This window comes from Thunnus maccoyii, chromosome 10, assembly GCF_910596095.1.
Source record: "Thunnus maccoyii chromosome 10, fThuMac1.1, whole genome shotgun sequence".
NCBI lineage: Eukaryota > Metazoa > Chordata > Actinopteri > Scombriformes > Scombridae > Thunnus > Thunnus maccoyii.
Window position 1 is genome coordinate 15,568,349 of NC_056542.1, and position 18,359 is coordinate 15,586,707.

The 18,359-nt window shown below is 39.7% G+C and overlaps 1 protein-coding gene across 3 annotated transcripts; it reads right to left on the reverse strand.

Annotated features, from left to right (window-relative positions):
• Window positions 1–1,682: 1,682 nt before the first annotated feature.
• Window positions 1,683–18,269, reverse strand: rprd2b (regulation of nuclear pre-mRNA domain containing 2b). Of its 3 annotated transcripts, none has more exons than XM_042424920.1 (10): window positions 17,916–18,269; window positions 10,199–10,328; window positions 9,824–10,017; window positions 9,604–9,656; window positions 9,382–9,508; window positions 8,469–8,644; window positions 7,899–8,181; window positions 7,514–7,771; window positions 6,003–6,167; window positions 1,683–5,878 (listed from the first exon to the last, which is right to left on the reverse strand). In XM_042424920.1, exons 1-10 carry the CDS (start codon window positions 18,091–18,093, stop codon window positions 3,873–3,875), a joined length of 3,570 nt encoding a protein of 1,189 aa, XP_042280854.1. In that variant the 5' UTR covers window positions 18,094–18,269; the 3' UTR covers window positions 1,683–3,872. The 3 variants fall into 3 exon arrangements, with proteins under 3 accessions (XP_042280854.1, XP_042280852.1, XP_042280853.1); XM_042424918.1 differs by having other exon boundaries at window positions 6,003–6,170; XM_042424919.1 differs by having other exon boundaries at window positions 6,003–6,170; window positions 7,514–7,768; window positions 17,916–18,268.
• Between the last annotated feature and the right edge of the window lie 90 nt (window positions 18,270–18,359).

The following is an 18,359-nucleotide window of genomic DNA, read 5'->3' on the forward strand; positions in this document are numbered from 1 at the left end:
ACGTACAACTCGTTTTCACTTTGGAAGTTAGCGACAGGTGAAGCACAACACAAACCATCCATACTCATAGCAGATCAGCTAAACTGCGATCCTCTGAGTATTTGTCACACTGAGCGCCACCGACCTGATGCATCATGAGCTCCATGTCGGGAAAACTGCGCACTTATATTTACGAGACATCCACTGTATTTATATCTGCATTTAAAGTCTGCTGCCCGAAGCACAAGATCAATAGATCAATAACTAAATGAATGCAAGTTATATCTCACTCTCGACAAAAACTAGTTTAACTGTAGCTACTGTTCAAATTTAAAATATTACCTTGTGGAAACTACTGCAACAAAGACGCAATGAAAAAAGTTATAAAATGTTAAAACTTAAAAACTGAGCGCATTGATCATTGCAGGATATTTTAAGCAAGTACTAACTCTCAGGTCGACTACTGTAACATCAGGATGCCTTCTGAAGTTAATGAACAACTCAGTGAATACGGAATAGGGGACGTGATGTTTTGGTTTTCACCATTTTCAAAGGGACTGGCCTGGTATGTGTGACGCCTGAAAAATAAAAAATAAAAAAATAAAAAAATATTAAGTACCACGGATTGACCACATGGGGGCGCCACAGCACTTCTACATAAATACTTGTGCATTCAAATAGAGAAGTTTTCATCTCACTGAGTTAGTGACATCACTCCAAACTTCCAACATCAGGACCATTTCACTGTGGTTGGCTTATCTGCATTTACTGCACCCTTTATGGGGTTTAAAACATGTGTCTGAGTCCAGTATGTTGTCACATATCATCACATGTGAAAATGATTAAAAAGAACAGACTGAATGTGGGATTTAGTGGATAGAAGTTTGATATGTAAACAAGTTACATGTTTAACTAGCAAGATGTCTCTAAGATAACTACCGAACAAGGAGAGCTGGGATATGAACTCAGCATTAAGAATTAACAGTTTGTCTAATATCAAATATTAATTATTTACCGGCAGAATGATGGCATACAGGCCAAAATTAAACATTTCCCTTTGAATGTTCACTGTCCCTGAAAGATTGTGCCGCAACATGAATGCAACAAGTTCTTGCATCCTTATTGTGATAATTTCAAAAAGTGGTATTCCAGTAAAAAGTTCTGAATTATGGCTAAACTGGGTTATCAACCAGTCGCTACGTCACAATGTGCACGAGGTGTTAAAGCTGACATCACTGGTGTTACATGACATGTCTAGAATGTGGCTCTGCAACAACAGTGTGCATTGTAGTGTTCAGGTGTTTAAAGAAAGAAAAACAAACAAAAATCTGTCTTCTCGAGGAGGTTAAGTTATAGAAAAAATGTTAAAGAAAACAGCAAATAACCTCTGATGTTAATCTAAGACAGAGCACCTGCTGCTTACAGTCAACAGTGCAACCACAAATGGATGTGTGTGAAAACTGGATACAAGTATTTCCATGAAAGCACTGAGACTCAAGTGATGTCTTTAAAAAAAAAAAAAAAAGAAAGAAGAAAGAAAAAGCAAAGTCTTCCTCACATTACTGTGATATACTCTGTGTGGGGGGAAAAAAAAGAAAAGAAAAAGTATCCACCCCTTAACGTATGCATATATTCACTGTGACAAATACTTGCTGCAGAATGTGTGCATGTTCATCACACCAGAAAGGATTGGACACTCAAACACCAGTGATATAGCATCATTGATGAGAACAGCAATAGCAGTTAAACTTGTCAGATACACACAGACCATCAGCTTTGTCACATCTTCAGTCATTTTCAAACTCAATTTGTCAAACAAACTTGTCGTGAGGTCAATATATAAAAACAACTCTAATGTTAAACTCGGCAGGTGATGAGTAAGCTGTCTATAACAATTGATTCTAGCTTTCTCGCTCTTCTCTTTCAAACAAATGTGATCCAGTGAGTGATTGCCGAGATGACAGACACCATTTACAGACAGTAACAGGCTTGTATAACATTCAGTAACACATCATGACTCTGATGAAAGTGAGAAATGTGATATTTGTTGTTACATTTTGACAATGTAAGTATCTATTCACTAACGTTATGCAGGAACGTTTGCAAGTGCTCATTGTGTCTTTTAACTGCTTTTTTTTCTCCCCCCCAAGTCAACTTGTAAATGAACACAGAAGACGACACACACTCCATGATCAGATAAACACAGGAGACACACGAGGCTTTGAGCGGCAACACTTGACATGCACCTCTCGCTATGCGGGTACACGTCATCTGAGTATAAGACCTCTGCAATTCCTGCAGAGGAGGGAGGATTATTGCCAATGAGCTGACCTTTTTGTAACCCCCACGATTGTTGAGAGGTGCAGAAGTGTTTTCGGACAAAACCATGTGAGTACAAGGTAAGCACAGGGGCTTGAGGGCAAAAGCATGAAAATTAGCAAAAGAAACAAAAGGAGAGGAAGGGGCCAAAACAACTGGAGTATTTTAAATGAACCATTTTCAAAAACAATCCTAATTAGCTCAAATCCTTTCACCCTCTGATGCCATCTGTGGGTGCTGCTGCAAATGGAAAAAAATACGCCAATTCTGTCTAGTAGAAAAATACAGCGCAAAAAACATAAGAGGTGTTAATGCATTATGGAAAATGGCAGCAGCTGTGCAGGTAAATGACAACAATTTCTCTGAAAACATGGCAAGAAAAAGGTTTAGCTGTGGTTTAGCGCACATAAACTAAACAGCGCAATTCAAGTGGTAAATATTGACCAAATAAAATACCCCCCCCGCCCCAGTTGAATTGAAACTCTGGATTTTATTCAAGTCAGTACATGTTGAAGCCTAGCATGAGTGTGGTTCAAACCCCCCCTCCCCTCCCTTCACACCGCCGCCCGCTATCCACTACTGAGGGTCTTCATGACTCAGTCTAACTTGAAGCGCGCACAGGCAGACATTTATGTTTGAAATAAAAATACATAATTAATCTTCACTCTCCTCTTCTGTCTGGTGGTTTTTCGAAAAGGAGGACAGAAAGGTTGCAATAGATACTGCAGCGAATATTCTTCTGGAGCTAAAAAGCTTATCCAAGGCCTCAATCACAGTAAAGACGGGGGGGTGCGTGAGTGACCTTCATTGTCCTCTTTTTTTTTTTTTTTTTTTTTTTTTACAGAAAGAAGAGTTTGAAGAAGAAAAAAGCTGTCAGTCAAGTCTTTATATTTACAAGCTTAGAAATATACAGTGGGAGGGACAGATGGGTGAGAGAAAAGGTCTTAGCAAGAGAGGAATATTATTTACAACAGGTACTCTGGAAAGAAGAACAAGTGTTAAACTCAGCTGCAACACAAATCTCATCACTTCAAAATGAGAAATACCTTTTTTTAAGACACACAGCACACACATCCATTTTCTTTCCTCTGTACCCCCCATGAGACCCATACCTTCTCTTTTGCTCTCCTGCTCTCTCTCTCTCTCAGGAAATGTAACCCAAGAATTCACACAAGTAGGAAAACTGTAAGGGATTAAAACAAGATGACCAGATGTGTAGTTTCTATTCTGTGTTTACTATCTGTGTTTTCTACCAATGGTTATGTGACTCCTAATGAAACTTATCTCCTGTGTATGGAAGGATGGGAAAAATAAGGGTAGATTTAGGGTTACATGACACTCTGCACTATGTAACTGATAACTTCTTACTGTACTGTACAGTGTAAGATGACTGGCTGGCTTGAAGCATGATTTAATCAGCTATTTACACACAACTGAAGGTAGTTTTAATTCAAGCTAATTAACAGAGTAAAAGATATCTAGGCTCATACCAGCAGGGCTAACACACACACTGCGCTGGGTTTAGCTAGATGTGTGGCTTGCGCTTCTCATTCAGCATGTCGTAGATGACCACTTCAGTAGCGCGGGGGTAGGAAGGGTCTCTTCTGCGCATGGAAGGGACCGCCTGTGAATGGAGGACCGGGTCGCTTGCCGCCGCGAAACCCCCCTACGGGGAGATCTTTGTTAAACTGCTGAGAGGGGGTTCGGCCTCGCAGCAGAGGTCTCTGCGGGATGGGGACTGAGAGGATGGGGGGGCGAGGGCTAGGTAGGTTCAGGAGGGGGACAGGGTTAGAGGTTTGGTTGCGGGGCTGAGCTGGAGGACTGGCGGGGGGTTTCTGGAGAGAAGGGGCACCGGACTGAGCGAGAGGGCGAGCAGGCATGGTGTCGGCTGCGGGGGAGTTGGGAGTGGAGGGGGAGGGTGTGGAGGATGTGGGAGACGGGGATGGAAGAGGTAGATTCAGAGGCTCCTTCACTCTGCCCAGTAAGGGTGGAGGAACACCGGGGGTGCCTGGGCGGTGGAGTGGGGGTGCGTGGCGGGGGACAAAAGGCTCTTTAACTGTGCCGGGACGGGGAAGCTTAGGAGGCTCGCCTAACAACGACGACATGAGGGGAGGAGGGGTCACTTTGTTTCCTCTAGGCCCCATTCCCCCTCGCTCTGCACCTTCAGGTCTGACTGGGGGAGGAAGAGATAGGGGACGGTCAACGGGGACCAATACTCCCCCAACCATGACCGCTGAGGGCACAGCGGAGAGTGTGGGTGGAGGGGAAGGGCGCTGCGATACGGGAGGCGGAGGGGGTCGAGGGATTGGCGGAGGGGTGCTGAAGAAAGGGGATGTAGGGGGAGGATGCTGGTGGAGGTGTGATGGAGGAGGAGTCTGCATGTTCTCTGTGTGGTAAGGCATTTGGAACGGCGCTTGGGGGGGAGGCGGATGCGAGTGAGGATGGGACGGAGGAGGGTGAAGATGTGGAAGGAGGAGATGGGGGGGAGGAGGAGGCATGGAGGGGGTCATGTCCTCAGTGTTAAGAGGAGGGGGGACAGAATGCGGTGAGGGAGGCTGGGGTTCCATGTATTCCTCCTCTTCATACCACATCGCGCCGCCTGGCCGACTGCCGCCCCCTCCCCCTCGCCGAGAGCCTCGGCCAATCACGCGGATGCTCTCTACTGTCTTGATGCGCTCTCCTGCAAGTGGCCGGTTTGAGTAGCCCAGAGTTTGGATGGGTGCCCCTTCGGTGCAGGGCGACACTAGTGTCTCAATACGATGATACTGGCCGTCCTTCCCATCCCCACCTGGCGACTCATGACTTTTCCCCTTGTCCTCTCTTTTTCCGCTCAGACCGCCATCATCTGAGCCGGTGCTCGCCTTACGAGAGCCTGCAGATGGTCTCCTTTCTCCCATCACTCTGGTGTTTCCCATCATCTTCAGCTGGCTGTGTTGTCCATCTTTCTTACCCTTCATCATCTCATTATTAGGGGAAGAGGCGACAGCAGCCTGCTTCCTCATCGCTTCATCGTCCTTTAACTTCGTGCCGCTCCTTTTCCCAGCTCCGTATCGGGAGAAGGAGGAACCCGCAAAGTCTCCGTCGTTGTTGCTTCCTGACGGGGTGATCACAGCATCCCAGGGTTCGCTGCGGTACGCCGTGGGTGAGAGATTATGACCTCCGGATGACCCTAGAGACTCTGGCACACTCCCGGGTGTGTCCATGATCTCATCCTGGGTGGGGGTGCCAGCAGCCTCATCTCTCACTGGGGTCCCATCCACGCCGTCTGGACTGACATCACCTAGAGCCAGACTAAAACCTGGATTACCCTGCAAGAAACTGTTGATTTTGGATTCTAGGCTGGGGGGAGAGGCAGACAGAGCTGAGGGACGAGGAGGGGGAGGAGGAGGGGACAGCTGTCTCTCTTTCTCCCAGTCTCTGGTTCTCTCAGGTGTGTCTCGTTTGAGGCTGTTCCCCAGTGCGGGTTTTGTTTTTGGGGTGGTTGGGGTGAGTGGGGTTTTGACTGTTGATGATTCTGGGGAGGTGCGGGTGGGAGGAGTGGGGGTGGTGTTTGTCACACTTTGCAGGAGAGAGGACAAACCTGCAACGAGACAGAAATAGACGGGGGCAGAGAAGAAGAGATGACAACATACGAGACGATTAAATAAGGTGATTAGTAATCATTTTTTCATGTGAAATACAAGAAAAGTGTGCTCATGTCTTACCTGGTGTGTTTGTTTTAGACAAAGCATTGAGTATGCCTTCAGGTGTGATGTCAACACGTGACAGGATGCTGGCCAGGGCGGGGCTCGGAGGAGTCGCTTTGGAGGCTGCTGATTGGCCAGACGGGGTGGTGGGTGTTCCCGGAGACGGTCGAGGTGACGAACTAGCTGCTGGGATGCAGACAAGAACATAAAGGGATGCATCAAAGCTATAGCACAAATTCCAGAAATTACTAAAATGCATAAAATTTATCTAAAAGTCAAAGCTACGTTTTTTATGTTCTGTAGACAACATGCAGGTCACAGATCCGATTTTTATAAGACCAACTGATCTAAAATAACTCAAATACTTTTGAAATACCCCAAATCAGAAATGTATCTTTTGATCCATTTGATTTTGTCCAAATAACCCATGTCAGCCATTTTAAGAGCAACACATTGATACATGGTATAAAATGACATAAACAGTATAAAATGGTAGGAAGAAAAAAAAAAAAATCAGGTTATAAAACTCCAAATGGTAAGAATTGCCTCTCATAACAAGAATAAAAACAGGCTTTTACCATTTTTTGTTTCATGTTTAACACACTGAATTGGCAATTAGAAAACACTCAAAACTGTATGTCGCCCAGGTTATAAATATAGATGGAAATAATGACATTAATTCTTTAATAAGTAATTTACAGCTAAAATGAGTCGAATAATTAAAAGATAGGCCTTCCATGTTTGGTTTATGATGAGTCATTCCAGTAGTAATAGTTATAATTTCACATAATTAGGCCAAAACGCACTGAGAGCGATAACTGACGCCTCATTTGACGCGCGTCATTTAATGTTCCTGTGGCGCACTGCGGGCATCAGATTTGAAATGCCAACACCACAGAACCGACACACATTCGTCCTGTTGTTCTTTGTGTTTACTGCTGCGTTAGTTGGACGCAATGAATGAATGAAAAAGAGAAATGCAGAAGAGGAAAATGATACTAAGAGCTTCTGTTTCCACAGTAAATCATCTGTGGAGCGCTTTATGGTTATTTATTTGTGCTTTAGAACGTACCCGCTGTGAAATAATCAGAAAATACCACTTTATTTCTCTCATTCACTACCGCTTGCTCTCCTCAGCCACTGCCACGCTGTCTCTCTCTCTCGCTTTCACCATGTCTCTTTATCGGCTGCAGAAAAAACAGCTTTGGTTTCTGGGTGCTCATTTGACGCTCCAAAATTGAAACGAGGTGGGCGCCTCTTAACGCTTTTGATATGTGTTCAGCCATTTAAAACGATAGGTGTACTTCAAAACGCTTTCAGTGCATTTGGGCCTTTCCAAACTTGCTAACGCTATACTGATGAGAAAACAACAGTTGATTCTGGCTCATACAAAGTGAAAATATCATCTGTGACATTTTATTCATTCAGTCAGAACTGGGAATTGAACTATGCCACACACATTTTTAAATCCCCACTTTTAGCTACAGGTTCTGATCATTGTTTCATGTTCCCTCGATTTCCAAACGCACCTGTACTCTTCATGGCAGATGTGAGTGAACTGAGAATGGAGCTGATCTTTCCCAGGTCCACCTTCGCCAGATTGACTCCCAGAGGGTTGGCTGCAGTATTCTGAGCAGTGGTCGAGGTGGGAGTCACTGGGCTTGTGGCAGCAGCAGTAGTAGCATTAGTCTTAGAAGCTTTCGTAGGTGTGGTTGGAAGCTTCGACACGGCATCCAACTTTGTCGTCTTGGCAACAGCAAGGGACGCCTTGTCTTTCTTGTCATCTGCTTGTGAAGACAATTCAAAGAGGTCATACATTTTCAGATATGAATCACAATATTGAAGCTGGAATATGTACATTTCTCCACAGTGCAACCTCAAATCAGACTAAACACAACTATTGTAGCCACTAACCCCCTGCTGAGACAGCGTCTTCTTCATCAGACACGTCCATGTCTTCCATGTCTCGGTTGTCACAAGGTACTTCTCCTTCATCCATGGCCTTTCCATCCAGCTCTGGATCCACCTGGGCTCTGCTGGCCCCTAGTCCCAAAAAGGGTGAGTCAGAGCCTGTGGGGGAGGGGGCGTCTTCAGAGGGCGAGGGGACAGGAGAATCTTCAGGTCCAGGTAGAGTGGACTTGAGGGAATCCAGTTTTCTTTTAAGACTGGCCACACGGTTGGCGAAGGCGTTGTACGCCTGAGTAGCAGAAAGAGAACAGAAGAAACAAAAGTAAATATGATGTTGTTACCAGTTGTCAAAGAAATATGGGAACAATGGGTTTAAATGTCTGCATCATCATTTTACAGACAATATTTTTGAATATTGAAACAAAAAAATTACATGAATCCATAATTAAGAAATAACTGCTAAAACTTTTTCGAATTCTTTGCACAAAACTAAATCTACTGATATTTATGTTGCCAAAGCGTCGTCCAAGCACGACCCAGAAAGAAGATGATGAAATCGTTTGATCCAACACTCACATTGGCCACGATCTTGACCTCCTTGTACTGCATCTCGTAGAAAATGTCTGCGTTTCCCAACGCTTCCACCAGAGGAGGCCCTGTTTTTAACTCTTTCTCCAGGAAGCTGACGAACTCCTGCAGCTTCAGACTGCCATCTTCAAAGTCCTTCGCAAACTTGTTCCCTCCTGCTTTGTCTGGAACGAGAGACGACGGAGACACACAGAGGGCAGCAGATAAACACAAGGTTTTCAGTTAAATACAGTCAATGTCATGATGGGTTTGGCTGATGTATAAGTATTTAGTTTAGCCACAAAGATCTCACTAGAAACAAGGGGAGCTACACACTAAAGTAACTGTTGGAGAAATAAAATATCATGCAAGATGAACAGGACTGCAACTAACAATTGCTTCCATTATAAATTATACTGCCAATTACTTTCTCAATTAATTGTTTCGTCTATGAAATGTCAGAAAAGTGAAAAATAACAAGGTGAAGTCATCAAATTACTTGTTTTGTCTGATCAACAGTCTGAAACTTAAAGATATTCATTTCATGATCATATTAGACAAAGAAAAGCAGCAAATCCTCACAATTAATATCTGGAACTTGGGAATGTTTGACATTTTTTGCTTGAAAAATTACTGAAATTATTATTCAATAATCAAAAAAAGTTGCAATTATTTTCCTGTCAATCAGCTAATATATTAATTGACTAATCGTTCAGCCCTAAAGCTGACCACACACACAGTTTACTTGTGTGACACACATGTAGCAGGTGTACAAGAAATAGTCTGATGTCTCCACTAATGATGTGTTCTTTCCTGTGTTTCAAGATATCATATAAAAAAGGAGAAAAATATTGAAGTGCTTGTTATGTTTAAGTTTTAAACATAAATCATAGGATAATAAATGTGTGTGATGACGTCTGACCTTTGAGCCTCTTGAGGGCCTCTGTGCTGCAGACATCCACTCTGAGAGTCGCCAGCTGCTTCTCCCTCAACTCTTCCTCTGCAACTGCTCGCTTATATCTGGACAACTGTTCAATGAGGGAGTGGGGCTAGAAACAAAGAAGAGAGGTAAGTAGATTGTAATGTTTTAGACACGTTTTAAACATAAATGCAATGTAAGGCAAGATCTTTAAATAAGACTTACTGTGAACTCAGCTACAATCTTGGACTTGAGGGCAGCTTTCGTGTTGGCTGGTGCTGCGGATTTCAAATGAAACATGAACTTTAAAAAAAAAAAACCAAACTCACAGCTGCATCTGAAAATAATCTGATGTATATGATTAGCTTCAGGAAGTGACTGCACTTTCAGATTCACATGATTACTTCAGGGTGGAGAGTGGAAAACGCTGAAGTAACAAACTGACCTTTTGCAGGTGGAGCCTCTTTGTCTTTTTCTTTCTCCTTTTCTTTTTCCTTTTCCTTTTCCTTCTGCTTCTCTCGCTCTTTTTCCTTTTTGTTCAGGTTGGTTTTAAACTGGGCGATGAGCTCCTCGGGATACACACTGCGCTCCTCCCAAATCGTAAAGATCCTTTCTACCGACTTACGGACCTTTCCGTCTCTGACAATGCAAAATAACAACAACACATCTCAATACCAGCAGGAAGGGATGACAGAGCATTTTTTAAAATTTGAATACCAACACAGAGAAGGTTAAATTCAGCCATGTAGATTAAAAAAAAACAACAACAACATACGGATGCGATGTCAGACCTACAGATGTATACAAACTCTGTACTCACTTGATGAGCTGAGCGGCGTTCGGCAAGACCTCTGCGAAGGATGAACGAAAGGCAATGGCGTTCTTTCTTTTGCAGTTCTGTATCACATCATTGGCAAGGTAGAAAAGATTCAAGCAATGATTGTTGTCAGCTGAGGAAAAAAAAAGGAGAGGGAAAGATAAGATTAAGAGTATAAATGACTCCTCGGGGTACATAAAGATAAGAAACGGTTTTGGATGCAAGAATCTAGACAAACAATTCACGTTACGCTGTTTAAGATCATACAAACAATACACATGTGTCTAAATAGAACTGGATTCATGACGGCAATGCAGATATTTGGGGATTATACTGCATATATTCTGACAAATGACTGCCACACCTCCATACTTACTACAATAAACACTCTCAGCTGTAATATGCTGCTCTGCAAACTCAGGCAATATGTAATGTTACTGAAACTATGTAATAGTAACATTAATATTCAAATAGTTGCACTTTAAATTACAAGTTGCATTTCTCTTTGCAATATGTAATGTGTTTGTTTTGTTTATGCGTCATCATATAAATGGATACAAAAACAACCGTCATAGGTAAATATCAGCTAATAATGAAGCTTTTACTGACAGGCTTTAGTTCACTCACAGATTCGGATGTCTGTTTCCATAGTCACGCATCCATTTCCAAAATTAATACAACATTGACTAGAACACAATGATTTCTGCTGCAGTGCTTCCTAAAATAGATTAATCGGTATCCTGATTTCACCAGTTCGATTACAGCCAGCGAGCAGAATGGTTTCTTCTTACAGTGACTTTCAAATCCAAATCCCTCTACTATGACACATTTTGTTAGATTTCAGCAGGTGTTGCCATCTCAGTTAGTCTAAAAGACACCAGATTAATACTTTAGTAACAACAGCAAATCTTTTCCATAGTCAATGCAAAAGGAACTGTATATATGTTAACCTCTAGTTTCAGCTGATAAAAAAAAGAAGAGACAAAAAGCAAGAAGGCAGGGTGCAAAATTAACTTTTTTGTCCACTGGCCAAATGGTTAGTGAAGGTTCGTATTTTACCAGCCACTCGATAGATTACCATTGGTTTTTTTTTGGCTGGTGAGTGAAGCAAATCTACCAGCCATTACCAGAAGGTTAAGTAGACAAAAGGAAAAAAGCAACTCTGTGAAAATACAATTATATCTGTGGTGATGAGCTATTACACGCAACAGGTGAAGCAAATATTCAGATTTTGTCAAGTAAAAACTACAGTCCTACCGATAATGGAGTTTACATCATTGGCAAACACACGGTTATCACAGATTCAGTATATCTGTGCACATATTGACAATATGCAAACAGGCACTCCACTGTTTACATTAACAGATCCTTGCTAAAAATTGTTTTTGAAAATATTTTACCTGAGTTCTTTTACCTTTAAATATCAGTATTAGCATTAACACCTTAAAGTAAATATTCCGGCTTTTAAAGTAAACAAGCATAAAAAAAACATGGAGGTTTCTGAACATTTATTTAAGCCTACAATAAGTGTCATCCAGTAGTACCTGGATGACTGTTGTTTTCTTCTACCAAACTGTTTACAAAAGAGATTCACAATCATGCTTGAAATAAAATCAGTATGACGCAAGTTGTGCATACAACCTTGTGTAGCCAGAAATAACAACAACAACAACAACTATCAGTCCTCTATTCAAAGTCAACACACACACACTCTCATGCACAAACAAACAAAACAAACTGCATTAATCCCAACAAAAAATACCGTTATGATACACAAACTGCAATTCAAGATTTCTGAAAAACAACATATCTGTACAGAAACTACGTCTTAAATATAATTTCATCTCACCCTCTGGGACTGACACACAGTTAAATAATAATAATAATAATAATAATAATAATAATAAGAATCTTGAAAAGCAAAGAGCTTCACTTCTAAATGACATTACAAGCATATAAAACACTGGAAGAATTAAAAATGTTTGTAACTTGAATGAGCCAATTAGTTTAGAGAATATCCACAGATATGCTGAGGAAACTATGTTTACATGTACATACATAAAAAAAACATGAAATATTTAAAGAATCATAACTTCTGTCTCTCATTAGCTGAGACTGAGATCAAGTTTACAACCGAGTTTGTGACGTCTGTATATGATCCTTTTTTTTTTTAAAACATTAATAAACTTATTGCTTCTTCTGCTGAAAAAATACAATTTTGAAAATGTTTTCTTAAATCTGGTTTTGTCACTGAAAATGTTACACCAAGGCAATGCCATTGAGATGAAAACAAGGGAGCGCTTTATTTAATATAGATTACATATAAATAACAAAGATTGTGAGATTATTTTTGAGGTAGCCTATGTTTACACTATTGATGTAACAAAAAAATAACACATTTATGTTCTACTTGGTGTTTAGATATTAATTACTGAAAATCATTTATTGTGCATTTTCTGTGTTACATTTTCTTTTTTAAAAAAGTGATTTCTCTGAATATAAAAATATATATAATACTTAATCGATCCATGATTCAGTCCAATTGAATTTCAAATGTGTAACATACATTCAAAACTTATCATCGAAGCAATAAAATGAACAAAGAACAATATTTTCCCCATTTCAAAACTGTTTTGCATCCTCTGATATTGTAAACACTTGTCTGATGCCAAGAATTAATTTGAGCACTAATTCAAGTGATCATTTTTTCACACGTGAGTAAACGTGTAGTAAATGAATGTTTAGGTCAGTTCTGTTCATCTCCTCCTAAAACATAAACACACAGAAAAAAACTATACTGCATCCTATCAGGCTGCATTTGTATCATCCTAACTGAAAGTAAAGTGTCTCCACATGAGTCATATTTTTAAACTCACACTGGATCGTGTTTATTATCCAATGTCACTGCAGTACGTTGTTTAAGCATTGATTAGACAAGCTCACTTGCCGAGTGACTAAAATACAGAAACACAACTTCTGCTACAAATATCTCAGGAATGATGTGTTGTCAGTGAAGTTCGGAGACACACCGTAGTTTATAGATCATTTCTGACACTCGTCTCACACACCTGAAGAGCTTTTTTTCCTCCATCGTGCACAAATAACAAAGCCTAACTTTGAACTAAAATAAAAAGATGACATGACATTGTGTACCGAAATGAACACAAACAAGCAAAGTAAGAAAAACAAAACAAACTGTTGTCTTCTTTGAAAACTGGTTGGTATGGATCATCTTTAAGATGCTCAAAATGTTTTAGACCTTTTTAGACATTTAGATTGTTTTGGAGAAAAGACCAACTGTGTTGCAGCCTACAGCCACCAGCATGGATGACTTGCCTCTTGGTTAGTTGGCACAGCTCGCTATCAGACAACAGCGGCTTAGCCAGCACACAGCAGTTTTATAGTCCGTCGTGTTTTGTCAGCACAAGCATTATCGTGCGTTGATCTGTGGGCACTGGGCAGTTATGCGGTGGGGATAAAAAAATGCCTACATGATGATCTGACTGAGACACTGATGAGTCAAGTAGGGAATCCCTGATTACAACGGCCATATTTTAACAGTGAAGCCTTTGAAAGATCTGGCAGGTCTACATGACAGAAATAATCAGGGTATACATGTTTTTCCTACTATTGTCACTGCTGCTACATTTGCATGACACCGTCCTGGAAACTTCACATTTAAGAAAACTACAATTTTCTTGAGCTTTCAATATATTTTACTCATTTTGTTTAACTTAGAGTAAGACTGGTAAATGATTTCTGAATTAACATATCAATGCTGTTAAAGTGTTTTCATGTACATTTTCTTATAAAGTGTTGATTAAATGTTAATAGTTGATCTTATTAATGTACATAAATTGTTTTACAAACATATTAACATCCAAATTGGCAACTTCTAACAAAAATTCAAGCAAATACAATCCAATAAATCTGTGAAATCCTGTTTTAAAACACTTGTAACTCATATTTTCCTATATTTCCCCCCATTTATTAGCATTTTTATTAGCTTCATCATAAACAGGCTATTCTTTCTTCATATCATATCTGAGCTGGTATGTAAACAGTTTCAATCAGTCTAGTATTTACTTCATGATCAATCCATCAATCCTTACACAAACTAAACTATAATATATTTTATATATTTTTAATTGTTATGCACCACGACACCGAGGGAAATTCCCTGTACGCGTAAAGCCGCTTGGCAATAAACCTGTTTCTGTTTCTGATAAGATACCAAATTTCTTTCCAAAAAGCGATGAGAAACTCAACTTTTCCAACACCTGCCACAGTGACAACTAAACACAAAAATATTTCCATGTAAATGAGTCAAGTCCACTAAGTAGTGAAAACAGAATTATTCTCCACAGATTAATAAAAAAACTAATTCCTGGAGTGATGAACAAAGTCATCAACCAAAAAACAAAAATATTCCAACTATTAGTCTGTGAAAGCTTCCAATTTCTCACTCTACCAAAAACAACACAAAGGCTCAAATTACAAACTATGTCTTCATCAAGCACTATCAACATCCATTTGATTTAATCCTCCACTCGCCAACATAAATGACCAAAGCACAAAATATGTGGGATACTCCTCCGTTCTCCCACACTCAGCTGAGAGCCTGATGATGATCTGTAAATCTATTGAACCATTCTTCAGTCCAGGCTTTAAAAGCAACCATTTTACAACACAATAATCCCTCTAAACATGTTTATAATTCTTCTTAGTTTCCACAAACTGGTGTTAACTTGGAGACCATGCTCATTTCTGTAAACCTATGCTATAGGACTCTAAATGAATCCTTTAGTTGTATATAATAGAAAAGCAGCATCATAGAAATATTATTCATGAGTCAGAAGGTGGATTCTTAGAGTGGATGGACGCTGAAGCAACAGACCAGATGAACTATGACTTAACAAAACAACCAAGTGAAAATAAAGTATGTCCGCTAAACTGATGATATTGCATTTCGTGCACGAGCTCAAACTACATGAGGAAGTACTGTTCAGTGACTTTTCAACCTTGAATTTATTACCTCTCCCAACAATGGGTTTTTTCGTATTAATAATTAATTGGTTAGATAACTGAACAGATGTGTATATAGTTGGGAACATATCAAAAATAATGTTCAAAACCTATTCAAAGCCACTTTTTTAAGATCATGATCATACACCACTACAATAAATTATGCAGTGACTCCAGCAAGTTTGGATTTTGTCAAATTTTGACAACATTACTACAACCTCTGATATGCCTAGTCCAAAAAGTGGAGATGGTCGTTTGCAGTATTTTGTAGTATTTCATGCAGGCCTCTCAAATAAGAAAAAGCTATATGGAAGAACTCTGTTGACACTGGCTGGGTCTATATGCAGTTTTGTAATATCTAAAATGTCTTGGTACAAATGTAGTTGCATAACAAGTTTTCAGAGATGCTCATCATAAAGTATAAAGAGTTGGGTTTTTTTGAGACAAGAACACTTTTCATCCACTGCAAATGTGTTTCTTGATTATCAGCAATACAGCTTCAATGATTAGTTAATTAATGGATTAGTTGCCAACTATTAAATTAATCGCCAACTATTATTGCAACAAATAACTAATATTACCAAATGCTAGAAGTCTATTTCAATTGCTAAAACAATGAGTTTCAACAAAAAGGAGAATATGTTTGACTCAAAATTGAAAAATTTCTCAAACAAGCTCTGTAATAGAAATTCAAGCCCGAGACCTGTTAGACTAAAGTGACACTAGTGACTATCTCTGCTTGTGATGCTTCACTGACAAGAGACTTCAAAAGGTCTGCTTTGTTTTAGGTTTGACATAATATTTGAATGTACATAGCTGCTTGGTCAAAACATCCAATTCTAACATTAAAATCACAATTACGTGGTTTAAGTTTATCTGCATCCAGTTTGATATTTTACAAATATTGATACTCTCTAGTTTGGAGAAACCTTTGTGAATTCAAGACAATTTGACTAGCGAAGCAAAAAGCAAATATTTTGAGAGTGTTACTGTAAAGTTCATCAATAATTTACATTGTGACATTGAATTGTGCCTCAGTATCTCTCCAAATACTTTTTTTTTAAACCAAATTAAAAAATCTGCTAAAAACTACTCAGCTCTGTAACCACTGACTCTAAATTTCATCTCACAGTCTTCTCATGAACGCAAATAATCTTGCTTTTAAATTTGACATGCTTACATTATTAATTTCCGGTTGACATTGTGGGTGTGTGTGATGTGCTATTGTGTGTAGCTTTGTATTATGTGTCCTGTGTGGGTTTTTTTTTTTGCTTTGTACTGTTTGTTATTGTGGTATTATATGTTTTAATTGTGACCTGCTAAAGGAACTGCAGATGAAAATTAGCTATAAGCTAACTCTGGTACAGTACATCAAATGGTAACATTTATGTTTAATACTGTACGTGGTTCAAATAAATACATAAATAAATCTTAAATCGGGAAGAACTAATGCTCATGATGAATAGAAAAAAAAACACCTGTCAAGCGAACTGAAGGTCAAAATTGGATTTTTATACAGAAACAAATCATGTTTCTCTTCTGCTAGTTGAAAGACCATCATACAATCTACAACTCTGTCTGCGTTTGATTATGATGATAATGTATATACAGTATGCATGCTTCTCCCTCCACCTGTATTTCTGTGCACTGCTCTTCATCACCAGTGATACATTCCTCACTCACTATTGTGTCTTATACAAAAAGGTGGGACGGTCCTCCATAACAAACAGAAGAGAGCAGCATTATTTATTTATAAGGCTGTACTGCAAAAACTGCCTAATTCCCTCTGCTTTCTGCTTACATTTAAATACAGTACTCAATGTCAGGTCACAGGACGTTTTGACATTAGCTGAACCTCCTGTTCACACTAAATTTGGAAAAATTGGGTTCAAATACTGTGCTGTGTATAAATGGGATGAGCTGCAAAAAATGTGTAATTACACTATCTAATTTCACTTAAACATTTTTAAAAAGGCTGTACGTATGCATTTTATAATCTGCTTTTTCTTAAAAATGCGTGTGTGTGTGAATTATCTGTGCATCTGTCCATGCTTAAACTGTATAAATATATATTTATCCTTACACACAGGTCTCTCTTGAAAGTTAAAGAATAAATTAAAATAAAATAAACTATGATTTCTGTTATGGTAAACTTTCCATTTACCTTGTTCAGCTAGGTGCACTACAGAAATATTAACCACTGCATCACAAACACAACCATGCATGTTAGGCTTACTAGTCCATATGCAGAGCAGAACTTGCACACAAAAAGCAGCGACTAAAGCCTAAATTTAGCTTTAACTAACTCTAACTAAACACGTTGCGAAGCACCTTGATTTAAGGAGTTAATTGATTAAGATATATGGCGACGTGCACGGCAATTCTTCGTTAAAAAAAAACACTATCAGTCCATCAAGAGTAACGTAACAGGGAGGCCCGAGTGTAAACAGTCACTAGCAGCAAGACGTTAGCGGCTAATTTTAAGTAACTTACTGACAGCAATGCCAGGGTTACTTTTTTAAAAATGTAGCCGATTAAAGATTGAAATTCAGTTTAGGAATAAAACAACAGTGTTTAAAAATGGACTGAATTGCCGTGCACTTCACCGGAAAGCCGATCGCGATCAACTGCATTTGAATTAGCTAAAAGTGAGCTAGCTTACGCGTTAGCTCCTGTAAGTTAGCAAGCTACTCACATTTCTTGAGCCACTTCATCCAGTAGCGAACGATAAGGCCGTGGTGCTTTTTGTTTTCAATGCACCAGCCTGAAAGTCCCTGTATTGACTCCATAGTGTTGGATATTCCTTGAAACCGCCGGTCCAAAGACGCTTCCAGAGCAGCGTTGGAGCTGCGGGCTCCAGAACCGGCCGCCATCTTTCCCTGTTGTCTTTTCGCAGGCTGGTGATGAAGATGAAGAAGCTAACGTAATGAGGACGACTCCGGAGGGAAACACGCCCCCCATGTATGAAGCTGAACTTAGCTACGGGGTTGAGGGGAAAGTTAAAAATCCTCTCCAGACTCGTATTAAGACGTATAAAGATACTCTGCTTGGAACAATAATGTATGTTTGATACGGTTTTAGCTCATTAAAATCATTTAAATGTCATCTCCTGTTTCTCCCTCTTTTAAAGAAAAAAAAA